Genomic DNA, 15,068 nt, shown 5'->3' on the forward strand with positions numbered 1-15,068 from the left:
GCTTGCGTGGCTCTTCAATCCGTGGCCAAAGTTTGTTGCGTGCTTCCTTGTCTTTTGTGGTCAAATCTTCTCCAAATTTCAGCTTCTTTATCTTGAGGAACTCCGACTCCTTTGCACATTTCCACAGCATTTCTTTCGTCGACCGGGATGTAAATCTTGTTATCACTGGCCTAGTTTTACCACCATCTCTCCTTCCAATTATGTGGCTCACGTCAATGTGGAAGCGTAGATCTTCTCCGGCGTTTGGTAGGATTGTGCTACAGATGTCCACAACCCGCTGCTTCACATCCTCCCCCTCTTGCTCTGGTAGGCCATATAGCCGCAGATTCCATCTGCGGTGGTAACGTTCCATCGTTCATCTTATCTTCTATTTCGGTTATTCTCTTTTGATGCTCATCACTGACTTGTTTGACCATTGTAATGTCTTTTTTCGCGTCACGTACTTCTTGGAAAAGAAATTCTGAAGTTTTCTTCAAATCCTCAATTGTATCAGTATTCTTCTTAAATCAGTATTGCGAGACGGTCGGCATTTTCTTTAATTTTTTCGGCCACAAGCCTTACAATATTATCTTGCATCTCAGAGAGAGTGGGCTCCGTTTTCCCTTATTTTGTAGCAGGTGTACTTGGCGCTGAGTCTGGGAGTGGAGTTACGTCTGGGTCAGTGTTAGTATACGAGTGCATATCTCCAGCTTTCACAACTTCCATGACGTCCTCTGTCGAGTTTTTGTTTAAGGAGAATGTGAACAACTTGTTCTTTTTACCTTGGTCTCTTGTTCTTTTATCCGCCATCGTTGAGCTCTTTGTAGTGTTAGTCTTTGTTGTTGTCAGTTAGCTTGTTCGTCTTCGTTGTTGTCCGAGTTAGCTAGCTAGTGTGACTCCCGTTAACTTGTTCGTCTTCGTTGTCAGCGTTAACTAGCTAGACTCCCGTTAGCTAGTCCCAGTTGTTGGTTTTGCAGCAAATGTAAAACATAGACGTTCAGAAAATGGTCAATGAGAGTCACAAGCTGTTTGCTTCAAATAAATTCCACTTTGAAGGTGAGAAAAACATTTAAAAGTTTAGCAACGCAATTTCTCGACTGTTGCTGCCGCCATCTTGCGCGCATTGTCAGTAGTGTTGACGAACTGACCGAAGAGCCGGTTAATTAACCCGACTCGTGTCACTGAGCCGGGAGAATCGAGTGCCATACGTCAATGAACCGACTCACTCCTGTTTTTTTTCCTTTCACTTCATTCGTGCCGTTGACATTAAATATATGTCAATGGTTGGCCGTTGTGTAGCTGGTATTCTTCTGCTACTGTGTGTTGTAATCTAGCTCATTAGCGCCTCCACTGGAGTGGTGGTGGTAGAATCAATCAGGAAATGAGCTACTAATGCCCTGACCCTATGCCGAACGAGACCGAATGTAACCGTGCAACCTGCCGGCCGCTGGAGTCTAATGTAACCGTGCAACCTGCCGGCCGCTCGAGTCTAATGTAACCGTGCAACCGGCCGGCCCGCTCGAGTCTAATGTAACCGTGCAACTGGCCGGCCGCTCGAGTCTAATGTAACCGTGCAACCGGTCGGCCCGCTCGACTCTAATGTAACCGTGCAACCGGTCGGCCCGCTCGACTCTAATGTAATCAAACGGTGTCTTGGTTCTCGGCAAGTTTGAGTTATTAACCAAGCCTTGTTTCTGGTGCATCTTAGAGGATTGTGTTCACGGCAATTCACACATTATCGATGGGGAAGTACAGTACATCACATACAAATACACGTCATGTTATTTTGGTTTATGTTAAGTTAAATGTTAGAGAAGTGAATGTTGCTACATGGTAGCTAGGCTAGGCTGTCACAAGGAGACCGCGAACCAGGCTACTGAACGAGACCGTAAGGACCGTAACCGAGGGTAGGCTACTGCATGAGTCTATGTAATCAAACGGGTGTCTAGGTTCTCGGCAAGTTTGACTTATCAACCGATAGCAGAAGCCTTTATTTCTCGTGCATTTTAGAATTGTGTTAATGGAAATTCATATGCTACATTATCAAGGGGAAAGTATTAGGCCTATATCACATACAAATACACATAATGTTATCTTGATAGTTATGTAAAGTTAAACGCAATATTATATATATATATATATATATATATATATATATATATATATATATATATATATATATATACATATATATATATATAAATATTGGTTAAATTAAAGATGACATGGCACGGAAACTAGCTTCAAAAAGGCCAAACAACTGAATTAAATGCGGGTCTGCGGAGCTCCTACCCCGGTTAGCCAACCAGCTAGCTGTCGAAATATCCACCGGTCAACAGCGAATATAATCACAGATAAGACGATGGCTAGATGTTACATTATGTGTGGTTAATACTGATCATAGACACTCCGTGATTTACTGCATGGATTAGCGTGTGATGAATTATTTCCCAGAGCTGGGATGCGTTCAGGCATCCATTAGAGAGTTGCATCGGCTCAGCCAGTGAACAACGGTACGTGCCTGTAGCTAGCTTGCCCTGCTAGCTGATAGCCGTTAGCTGCTAGCTGCCGTCCTGTGAGTGTACTCAGACAGGCTTCTGTGATAATCATCCCAATAACAATCCACGGTGGTGTGGCTATGTCCTCCAGAGGACATGTCATGTCACGTATTGAAGTGTATTCCCCCCTAAAAAAAAGTAGTTGTAGCAAGAAAAGGTAAACAGTAGTGTGCCGATCGGAGCGTAGTGTGTGAAGAGTGAAGGGCAGATTTGTTTACAAGGAAAGAAGCTTGGAGTAACGTAACTATGGAGAATATAGCAGATATACAACACACAGAAGAGCCTTTTGAGTTATATGGTCGTCCTTATTTATTCGAATCCGAGTATACAGATGAAGAACTAGCCTCAGAGGGGCAACAGGCAGATGAACTTGCTGCTCAAGCGTAAGCTAAAGCTAGCCTTCGGTAACTGGAAGACATAGCCACACCACCACCGCTCCATGGATTGTTATTGGGATGATTATCACAGAAGCCTGGCTAACTACACTCACCGGACGGCAGCTAACGGCTAACGGCTAGCGGGGCAAGCTAGCTACCGGCAGGATCGAGACAGGGACCAGGGTAGGTGAATTTAAACAATGTCTGAAGAAGCCATAAAGAAGAAGATAGTATTATTATTATTATTAGTTTATTTAGGGTTATTTATTTGAAACGAATGAAACTTTCCGCTCGTATACTACCATAGACAGTATATAAGTATAGTACACAGTTTAGCTTGTGCTTCCGGTGATTCTGCCGTCCGTCATGGCGTCGTGGTCATGTGTTTGCAAAGGGTCTATCAAAGAACTACCTTCCGGGTTCTGAACTGGTTGCAGTTCCACCAGAGTTCCATATAGGGGGCGCTCACAGGCCAGTGCAGAATGAATGGGGCTCTATGGAGCTATACCCCTCAAAACCCACTTTTCTCAGGATATAATTTTTTGTCTAGTAATTTGAATGTTGCATTCGAATGGGGAGGCTAAGAAAATACACACTGCTGGGTGTTAGATTTTTTTTTTAAATCGCTTTTTTGTTCTAAAAAGCCTTTTAAAATGTCAATAACGTCATACACATTTACGGCCAGAGATACTGCTTTACGGCAAGCTCTGAGTCGCTTCCTTTTTTCTCTCGAGGCATCGACAACACAGCTAACAGGTAAGGCTCTCCCTATTAATACATGTGCTCTCCCTGTTAATACATGTGTTTTAAAGACCTCGCCGAAATATTCACTCTGACATTCTGGCTCTGCTTCGGATGCCGTCAAGCTGGCTCTCCGATCGTAATCAGACCTTCACTGACCAATCAGCATTCATTAGCAGAATGCTAGCGTGTTATGGGCAAAAACGACTCCCCCTGTAAGAAATCAAAAGGACATAAGTACTCGTTCATTCAACTTTCGACCTATAACCCATGTTGAACTTGCAAAAACTACAATCAAATCTGAGGTTTCTCAACGACAATCAGGCGAAAGAGTCACATTTAGCCGTCTAGCTCCATAGAGTCCCATTCATTTTGCACTGGACCGCGATCATCCCCAGTGGAACTCTGATGGAACTGCAACCAAATTCGGTACAATGGGGCTGAATAGGGAGTGGAATGGCTTTCCGTAGACCGGCTTTGGGGTCTATACTGCATTCTTGTAGCCTGGATGCCAGCCGAACTTAGCCCCGCCCACAACATTCGAGGTCGGGAAGTTCACATTCTGACTAGAATCCGTGTATGACCCTGTCAGGCTAGCATTTTTGTAGCCTGGATGCCAGCCGAACTTAGCCCCGCCCACAACATTCGAGGTCGGGAAGTTCGGTCTGGAGTCGCTCCGTTGAGAAGCAATTATTGCCCGAACAGGATCTGTTCGGACCAATCAGATTGTCGGACAGCTGATCACCAGTAACAGAATCAACCACATCACCAAAGAACGCTTGGGTTGAATTTGTTTACAACAGGTGGCTGCCACATGTAGCTAGATTCATTATGTCTATGTGTAGATTCCACCATGCATCTGTTATAGAATATATCAACAGCACATTCATTTTAAAATCCTCAACCGGCCTGTCTCAAACCAGCTGATGGTGTGGCTGCAACTCAGCTGTTCAAGTGGCAGAGGCTGGTTTTAGAGGCTTCACCTGTTTCAACGGCCAATATAGAAGTCAGCCGGTAAAGTCAGATATAAACTATATGAATAAAATGATCATTAATCCATTTTATTTCTGCGTTACAAACCGCTTTACGAAATGGCAGAGTTTTAGACATAGCGGAGCCTTAGTAGCGTTATATGGTGGAGAGAGATAGAGAGAGACTGAAGAGAGAGAGCGTTATATGGTGGAGAGAGATAGAGAGAGACTGAAGAGAGAGAGCGTTATATGGTGGAGAGAGATAGAGAGAGACTGAAGAGAGGGAGCGCCCAGCGGCGCTAGAACAAAGCCGTGAATCAGAGAAATAAAACGTGTTTTCGCCGATTCATCTCTAGAAACGCAACTGTAGCAAGCATGTCACTATCACTAACGTTATCCATATTCATATTTACACGCAACAAATGATATATCCAGCTTCAAAAAAGTCTAAAAGTCGAACGAATGCATTGTGCAAAGAGTGGTTGCTATGGAGACGATACACAATGTTGAGTTCCGTTGCTCTGATTGGTTGTAGGTCTATCCAATGAATGCAGAGGAATTTTCTTACCTGGTTCGGTTGGAACACGCCCCACAATCACAGCCCAATGGAGCGGTTTCAGACTCACATTCTGACTAGAATCTGAGTAGGACCACGTCAGGCTAGCATTCTTGGCCTTGGACCCCTAAAAGGCCTTCAATAGGGTGGAATGGCCCTATCTTATTGAGACTCTCAAGATTCCAATCCAGCCGCAGTATGAATAGTATAGTATATGTTTTTCTGCGGTATGCTAGGCCATCTCTTAAAAGCAGAATTTTTTTTTGTTTACTTACAAGATGTTGCATGGTTTAGCGGTTATATAAAGCATTGCTCAACAACATTTGCTCAAACTTTTTCAGTGACATGAACAAAACTGTTTTAGTCAGTTTAAAAAAAAAAGAATAAAGTTCTACTCTCTTGGGCACATGTATTTCTGGTGTATCTCCGGTTGTGTAACGGTATGTGAAAAATTCATATAATTCGGGAAATTAAGACCGGTATACCAGTTATATAACAGTATACCACCCAGCACTACAGAGTATCGTGTACTTTTGTGTTGCCAGTACCGATTACTAGATTTTTGGTATCGTGACACAAGTCATGTCACTGAAAATCTATATTCTAGCTTTATAAGGGGTCTCACCTGGTGTCCACCGCCGGTTGTCCTCCGTCACCATGTCCAAACCATTGATGAGGTTTTCCCAGAATTCCTCCAGGTTGTTGGACTCAGGCAAACGGCCCGATATCCCTGCTATGACTATCTCATCCATGCTGAATTACTGTGAACAGAGAGAGAGAGTCAAAAATAAGAGTGGTACACGTTAGGCTCGTTTGAGATGAACTGCGACTTGCCTGTAAAGTGGACGAGAGCAGGCAGAAGCAGCCGGGGGCGGTGACAAAAATCTGGTGTCAAGTCGGACAGTTTCCAGCAGATTCCAGCAGCCTTCAGGCTGAACAGGAAGTGACAGAAACACTGTGGTCCGATTCCGATTTAATAAAATGTTATCAGACCCATATATCCGCTCCTACACAGTCTCCAGTTTTTATTATGACAGCTGTCAAAATGCTCTACATGTGAAATGTTGCTGATTTTAATTAACAACACACTGTAGATGATCCGTAACCTGAACGGATTTAGTCTCTCTGACTTCTAAACGTAACTATCAGCCACACAACATGTGGTTTGTACAGAATAAGCCTTTAAATCCGACAAATAGCAGTTAAAATCCCTACAAATCAAAATCAATAAAAAGTTTTTATACCATGGTCTGGGTGAATACTCGATTCTGATTGGCTGCAGGGTGTTCATTAAAAAGTGTTATACCATGGTCTGGGTGAATACTCTATTCTGATTGGCTGCAGGGTGTCCATTAAAAAGTGATATAGAACACCTACTAAAGGAGTTCGGTGAAACTGACTGTTTACTGTTCTATATGAATGCCACAGGATGGCGCTAAAACACACAGGCTGCAACAAGTAAGTTATACTGGCGCTCACAGGCCAGTGCAGAATGAATGGGGCTCTATGGAGCTATACCCCTCAAAACCCACTTTTCTCAGGATATAATTTTTTGTCTAGTAATTTGAATGTTGCATTCGAATGGGGAGGCTAAGAAAATACACACTGCTGGGTGTTAGATTTTTTTAATAATTAATAATCCCAGGGGGGAATCCCAGGGGGAAATTATTTTCGTTACCACTCCAGATATACAAACAACAAATAAAAACAACATATATTATCAATACTTTAAACATATATAATAAAAACAAATATACAGTAATAATATATAAAATATGAAATGTACAGCGATAATGTGCAAATAGTGCAATAAAAAAGAGAAAATGAATTTGAGATGATTATAGTGCGAAAAAAAAAGAAAGGAGAAGTGATTGTCTATTGTCTATGTTTGAGATGATGTTTCAGGTCGCTACTTCAGGCTGCGGCCGACAGTAAAATTCTTCGTAAAAGTCGTTATATTGTTTTGGGGACAGTGACATGGCTGGATAGCTAGCTTGTCTTGTTGTTCAACATACTGTCAAATTATTTTTACTGATTGTTAACTATACACAATGTTATTTACTTTTGGATCTTGCTAGCATAACGTTAGCTTTCTGGCTCGTAGCTAAACTGAAGGGTTCTATCAGCTGAGCGGACTATATAAATATCTCCGGTTGCTAAGGGAGGCAAGTCGTATCTAAGATTCTTCCTAATTCCTGGTGGAGTGAACAACGTTTGCATTGCATAAGAACCTGATGGATGGGAATGATTGTTCCAGGTATTAGTCAAACCGTCAGGCGTAACCAGGGAAACAGAGTTATTGTTTGGATAAACTTTAGATTTCGATTGTAAAACTAATTAAAATATGAACTAATGTTTTAAAAATATGTTATTTGGCAAGTGACCATGGTATAAGCGTCGGACGGTTCACGCCTCGCCGTCGTCCATTAATACCTGACAATGGACACCTCGTCGGGCATGGGCATTGGCATTCTCCGTGCGTTCATGCCACCTCGGAATAACAGGCACCGCCCCCCTGGTTACGTTGTTTTTCCGAGTGGTAGCGTTCACATGGTCGGGATCATAGGTCGGGATGCGTGTTCTTCTTCTTCTGTTATTTTGGCGTTTGGCATAACAACTTTTTGCATGACTGCCACCAACGGTTGGCCGTAGCCTAGAGCATCAGGTGTGTGAAAACATGGAGGCCACAATAACAAAAAGATTTGCTGCTGTTTTCTTATGTGAGCATCCAAACAGCACATCGCCAGGTGTTTGTTTGTGTTATCTGCAGGACAACGAACGGGAAAAGACACGGATAATTTGTTGTTTTTTTATACATAGGCCTATTTATGAATAATTTTAAACATATATGTCTGTGTATGTTTCTTGGCAGAGGCATTTGTCTACAACAAACAGTTTATTATCATTGAAATATGTTCCGTGAACCAAAGTCGCCAACATCAAACGTCAGCTGTCAACAACGCATCACCAACTGGGAAACTCGGGTATCAAAATCCAGCCCGAGTTTCCCACCTCTGATTCCCACAGGACGTTACATGAATGGTGACGTTTTTCCGATGTCCATGAATGCACGGTAACCCTTACATATAAAACGTCATCATGTTGAGTCGATTCTGAACCAATTAGCGGTTAAATCAGCTGAGAGGCCGGCGTTTCCCAGCAACTGTGGTGCCTGGCTCTAAAAACTGCGGCCGCCTTGATCTCATGAGGTTATCGTTGCCCACGTGTGCTTGACGTCAGAGCAAGTCGGGATCAAGTCAGACACAAATCTAACCGGCATGCATTGGGTGGCGATTGCCAGTGATCGATTCTGCACAGATCTGGCTCATCTCGAACTAGCCTAATGTATACACACTGTGATGAATGTGGTCAATCAGCTGATCCAGTCAGGTGGAAATGAAGTCCTCAATTCAACTTGGCATGATTTTTTATACTAGAGATCAACACTGGTTTAACCTTTGCAGCCCCTCTTTTCTAGCCATTATTTGGAATAAATTCTGCCATCCGTGTACATCCTTGAAACAATAATCAAACCAAATATTCCACTATCCAGCATGGTAGAAATAAAGAACCTTTCATTTAATTTCCTCTCATTTAAAATAAACACAATACTTTCAAACTGTGCATGGGCATTGAGAGCCCTGTAGGTCACATTTATTTTCAATTTGTGACCCAGATTAATTTGTGAAGCATGACCAATTTTAGTCTACGAGCATTATGCCATTATTTGCCACAGATTTGCACGGCTTGCAAATCACGGTTGTAAAACAGGCCCCAGGTGTTTACTGAATAATATTGAGCTTAACACCAACACAAATTATGTTGGCACTTTCTGCGCAAAGAATGTCTAGATAGTTTTTAGTTCAGAGACTGTTTAGAACCGAGACGCCCCAACTCGGAGTAGTATCCTGTATCTGTGTCACGTGGGCTCCGCCACTGCCATGCCTCTTTAGGAGACTAGCGGCAGGAAGTGTATTGATTCCAATGGGAGAAGTGAACGTGAACACAGATTATGAGCGATTCTTTTGCCCCATAGTCACCAAAGTATATACTGGACCCATTTCTCACAAGTCACATATCTCCATAACATTCTGACACTAAAATGGCATTTTTCAGATTGACACATCAGGAGAAAATTGTTTGATACCGGTTTCTGTCTCTTGCGAGATCTGGCAACAGAGAAGCTAACGTCAGCTAACGTTTGCAAACACCTAAATGCTAAATATTACTTTTAGCTGTGCAAATATCTAATGTTAGCAAAAGAACATATTCATAAATTATTCAAATATAACTTTTCATCCATCCACAGACATTCACTACACGTTCAAACGAGGCTACACCCCTTTAGGAGACAGGAAGTGTGTAGAGTTTTGTATGAATTGGCCCTGCTTGAAATGCACTCTTTAGTATAAAGGTTTTTTGGTTTAATTAGGTCTGAGACCATTTTTTCAAATGCAACATTGTAGAAATATCACACTAAACTACACAGTTTAGTTTAACTCAAGAAAAGCTTTGACCAATAGCTAAAGCTTTTTTTCTGTGCTCCTTTCTGGAATACCATACTTTGTAAGATGGAAGTGTGTATTGAAAAACAAAAAACAAAACACGTTTTTTTTAATAATAGGATTTAAAAAAAATCTACTTTCTGATTTGCATTGAAAAATTCTCTTGGAATTTAAAGAAATCCTTAGAAATAAAAAATTGAATTTCTAAATGCATGTGATTGGCGTTCCAGTCAGCTGATATTGAGGGTAGCTGGTTCAGTAAATGCATGCACAACTGGCAGTCACGTGTCATCAGTGCAACACTCACTGATATACTGTACAAATAGTATGCTCAGCCGTAACTAAGAAAAGAAACGTGGAATAGCAAAATGCTTGGACATTTTTTTATCACAGAAAAACATGAAATATGAAATTTCAAAAAGGTCCCTGTGGCAGAAATTCAATAGTATGAATTCACACTACACATGTTTCTGTATCATAGCATATGTAATTGTGTTGGCGTTGGCTGGCAGGTTTGGGAATGAGTTCCTCTAAGCATGCATGAAAGAGCAATTTACAGCAGACAATGTAGTCTGCTGATGGGCTATTCCGTGTACATGAGTGAGCACATCCATATTATAATTTGTGTGTGTGTGTGTGTGTGTCTTTGTTCCTTGTTTCTAGGCCAGGCCATGAACCAATGGGCTAGCAGCTTGAGACATAGTCACTCTAAATTAAAGCATGTCACTACCTCAATGCAGCTGTCCTGCCATCATCCTCAGACCCCTTCCTTCATATTGTACACGCTCCAGCGATATTCAGCACACTACCTGAGCCCACATGGTCTGGATCCCCATGAATGTTTTTGCAAACGTACACGTGCGGACTGTATGCACCAACAGCACAGTTGCAGCTCTGCAGTATATCAGGGACTTTAGTAAGGTGTTTAGAGGGCACACACAGAAGGCTTTTCTCATTTTTCATCTTCATCTCATCTGATCAATCCAATACACGAAAGGGCTGTCAAAATTAACCAAAAATGACATTTGTATATTCCTTCACATAAACACAAGCAAGGCAATGTGGTCGAGCGAGCTAGAGAATGACGTGGTAGCACCTAGAACAAAGCCGTAAATCAGAGAAATAAAAAGGTTTTTGTCGATTCATCACTAGAAATGCAACTGTAGCAAGCATCTCACTATCGCTAACCTTATCCACATTCATATTTAGACACAACAAATGATATCCAGCTACAAAAAAGCCAGAAATTTGGAATTTAGAACGGAAGTACAAAGAGGAATTGCTATGGAGAGGATACACGGTCTCGTCGCATTGGTGTGAACTGGCAGGTTTTAGAACGTTGCAGACAACAGAGTTGCAAGTAGTTGCAAGTTTCACCTTGTCTCGTTGCAAATCTTTGGTCTGAACTGGGCTTAAAGGGGTGATGGAATGCAAAACCGATTTTACCCTGTCATAGTTGAATAACGACAGTTTGGAGGGTAAATAGTACATACATAGAACCTCAAAATCCCATTGACACGTCTTTCCTCTGCAAATCTCACAATTTGAAACTGCCTCTGAAAACGGGCGAATCTGAACAAAGCTAAAAGTTGACGTCAACTTCTCAACTCCTTCTAGTTTGGCTCTACCTTCTATCTTTGTAACGCCCCAAAATTTACATAGGCCTAACTAATCTGAGGTCAGTTAGTCTTCTATATCTTGTTTGCACAAATCTCAGAAGTTTTATCAATTGTTCATCTGCTGTTGCATTACTAAATTCACTTCTGAGACTTTTTTATGCGAGAAATCAACTATAGACCCCTTGCAAACACGTGACCACAACCACGTGACGACGCCATGACGGACGGCAGAATCACCGGAAGCACAAGCTAAATAGTGTAGTAGATGAGTGGAAAGTTTCATTAGTTTGAAATAAATAACACTAAATAAAATGTAATAATAATAATTATACTATCTTCTTCTTCATGGCTTCTTCAGACATTGTTTAAATTCACCTACCCTGGTCCCTGTCTCGATCCTGCCGGTATCTAGCTTGCCCCGCTAGCCGTTAGCCGTTAGCTGCCGTCCGGTGAGTGTAGTCAGCCAGGCTTCTGTGATAATCATCCCAATAACAATCCATGGAGCGGTGGTGGTGTGGCTATGTCTTCCAGTTACTGAAGGCTAGCTTTAGCTTGCGCTTGGAGCAGCAAGTTCATCTGCCTGTTGCCCCTCTGTCTGTCTCGTTCTTTCCAACTCTTGAGGCTAGTTCTTCAACTGTATACTCGGATTCGAATAAATAAGGACGACCATATAACTCAAAAGGCTCTTCCCTGTGTTGTATATCTGCTATATTCTCCATAGTTACGTTACTCCAAGCTTCTTCCCTTGTAAACAAATCTGCTCTTCACTCTTCACACACTACGCTCCGATCGGCACACTACTGTTTACCTTTTCTTGCTACAACTAGCAGCTAGCAGCTACTACCGCACTACTGTTTACCTTTTCTTGCTACAACTAGCAGCTACTACCGCACTACTGTTTTTTTTTTTTAGGGGGGAATACACTTCAATACGTGACATGACCTGTCCTCTGGAGGACATAGCCACACCACCGTGGATTGTTATTGGGATGATTATCACAGAAGCCTGTCTGAATACACTCACAGGACGGCAGCTAGCAGCTAACGGCTATCAGCTAGCAGGGCAAGCTAGCTACAGGCACGTACCGTTGTTCACTGGCTGAGCCGATGCAACTCTCTAATGGATGCCTGAACGCATCCCAGCTCTGGGAAATAATTCATCACACGCTAATCCATGCAGTAAATCACGGAGTGTCTATGATCAGTATTAACCACACATAATGTAACATCTAGCCATCGTCTTATCTGTGATTCTATTCGCTGTTGATCGGTGGATATTTCGACAGCTAGCTGGTCGGCTAACCGGGGTAGGAGCTCCGCAGACCCGCATTTAATTCAGTTGTTTGGCCTTTTTGAAGCTAGTTTCCGTGCCAGGTCATCTTTAATTTAACCAATATTTTTTGTATGCGTGTTAAGTTAAATGATCAAGGGAACGGCTTACTTTTTGGGATATGTAGGTCAGTGAATAACCGATGATAGTTATGTGGGACCTGTTAGCACGGCAGCTAGCTGGGTGAGAAAGTTTTATTATTATTATTATTATTATTATTATTATTATTTATCAGTCATTTAAAACAGAAAGGCAATACATACACATGCTTGTGTTGGTGAGGATTACTCTGCAGATTGTGTATGTGACTCGTGAGAACAAGAACAGCGAACCATACACAGTATATAAGCAGCGAACACGTTCTCGTTTGACTTGCCGTCTGTCTACAGAATAGCTCTTCCCCCGTCCGTCATGGCGTTCATAATTCGCGGGAGTAGAGTGTGACGTCACATGCAAAGGGTCTATATAAAGCTCAAATATGGGCCGTTTTACAAAAATGTATGGTTAATTGCAAATTTAGTATGACTGTTTCAGTGTTCAGGAGCTCCACAGTTTGCCGTGACAGCGGTGCAGTGCCTGCCCGGATCGCTGGCTTTCTGCCTGGACTGTCCGACCCCGCTGCACGCTGGTTGGGGCACTCTCAGGAGATACGGAATACTGGCCCAGAGAAAGGGAGTAGATATCGGACAATTGAGTGGGACATGTGGATTTAAATCAGTGGCACAGTGGACTCGCAATAGGCGGTGTGCAGGAGCTGCCCGCCGGTGGCGGTTCATGGTACGTAAACTTTTTTTTCCAACATGGATCCTCAGGGAACAGTGCCGAAAGCATAGGTGTGTGTGTGTGTGTGCGCGCGACACACAGGAGGATGAATAGACTGTAACAAAAAACTCTGTATCTGGTGCTTTGTACAGTAAGATTAGTTGATGAGTTTATGTGTCAGGGACTCAGGGCAGAAATCAAGTTTGAAGCCAGCGGCATAGCGGGCATGCCTGGACATGTCTGTAGTTTGGAACGCTAATGGACAGTGTGACGAAAGCTGCCACTGAGGAAAAAAAGGGTTTGTGCGTGCGTGCGTGCGTGCGTGCGTGCGTGCGTGCGTGCGTGCGTCGTGGTGGCGGCCATGGCGGGGGGCATAGAGGGGAACGTGTGTGTGTCTGTGTGTGTGCGTGTGTGTGCGTGTGCTAAGCTCAACCAATCAGCGTGCAGCTCATCTAAATATTCATGAGCAGACCATATAAGGCAGAAAAGCTCTTGTTTCAGTCAGCTCTTGTTTTAAACGCTTCAGATATAAAGTTATTCACTGTCAAGTGACGTAAAAAAAAAAATGGCGCTCAGCGGAATGCTAACGGGAGGTGATGGCCAGGTAGCCACAAAATGGCGCCATAGATGGCTCGAGTTCTGAAGCGAAGCTTACCCCCTTGGGAGCGACTTATAGTCCAGAAAATACGGTAGTTTTACTTGGAACCTGTTTACTGTGAGTAACATGGTTTCTCAAGTGCATATATGGATTGAAACACCAGCAAGGTGAACAGTCTGTGTCCCAATGACATGATGTAACAAGAAATAATAAGAGGTTACTTTCTTAATTATTTGGAGGGCTCTAACTTAAAGGTCAAATATGCAATATATTTACTGTAATAAATCCAAAAATGACCCCATCAGATATTAAGGAAGTAAGTTGAAATACTATCTTTTCACAACAATGCTAATGCCAGTATTTTCTCCAATTAGAAGTTGAGTTTCAGTCTGTATGATAAATGAACAATTGTACATAAAGTGGTAACATGCTATGGCATGTTATTTAAACTAAAGGGGAGACACCAACCTTTATAATTTGAATTGCTAATGTCCATCTGTTGTTGGCATATACAGTGCACTACAATAATCTAGAAATGATAATTCCACATAACACTAATAGGGACACCTAGGACACGCCAGTGCATAGGCCTACTTTTTTTATTTAAACTGACTTAAACTAATACACTAATAATAGTAGGGATCTTGTTCCACTCTTTTGAATAAGTAAGGGGTGTTTGAGCTAAACCATAAACAATAAAATTAAAGCTCAATAAGTTTTATTTTTCAATATTATTGCAATAGGTTTTTTTGTCCGGAGATTGTTTAAAAGGTCCCATGACATGGTGCTCTTTGGATGCTTTTATATAGACCTTAGTGGTCCCCTAATACTGTATCTGAAGTCTCTTTCCCGAAATTCAGCCTTGGTGCAGAATTACAGCCACTAGAGCCAGTCCCACAATGAGCTTTCCTTAGTATGTGTCATTTCTGTGTCTGTAGCTATTGAGGAGGAGAGAGGGGGGGGCAAGGTGGAGGGTGTGGGTGTGGCCTTGACCAACTGCCACTTTGCTCATTTGAAAGCCATGATGTCTCTCTCTCATGGGTTGGCCAAATTCTCTGGGCGGGCAAAGCAGA

At 42.4% G+C, this 15,068-nt stretch overlaps 1 protein-coding gene across 1 annotated transcript in view; it reads right to left on the minus strand.

The window, feature by feature from the left end:
• Positions 1–15,068, minus strand: part of fasn (fatty acid synthase) — a 109,962-nt gene that overhangs the window by 84,335 nt on the left and 10,559 nt on the right. The window contains exon 2 of the mRNA XM_039788300.1: positions 5,808–5,943. Within this exon, the coding sequence (XP_039644234.1) occupies positions 5,808–5,934 (127 nt within the window). The 5' untranslated portion in view covers positions 5,935–5,943. The remainder of the gene's footprint in view (positions 1–5,807; positions 5,944–15,068) is intronic.

This window comes from Perca fluviatilis, chromosome 21 (assembly GCF_010015445.1).
Source record: "Perca fluviatilis chromosome 21, GENO_Pfluv_1.0, whole genome shotgun sequence".
Lineage (NCBI taxonomy): Eukaryota > Metazoa > Chordata > Actinopteri > Perciformes > Percidae > Perca > Perca fluviatilis.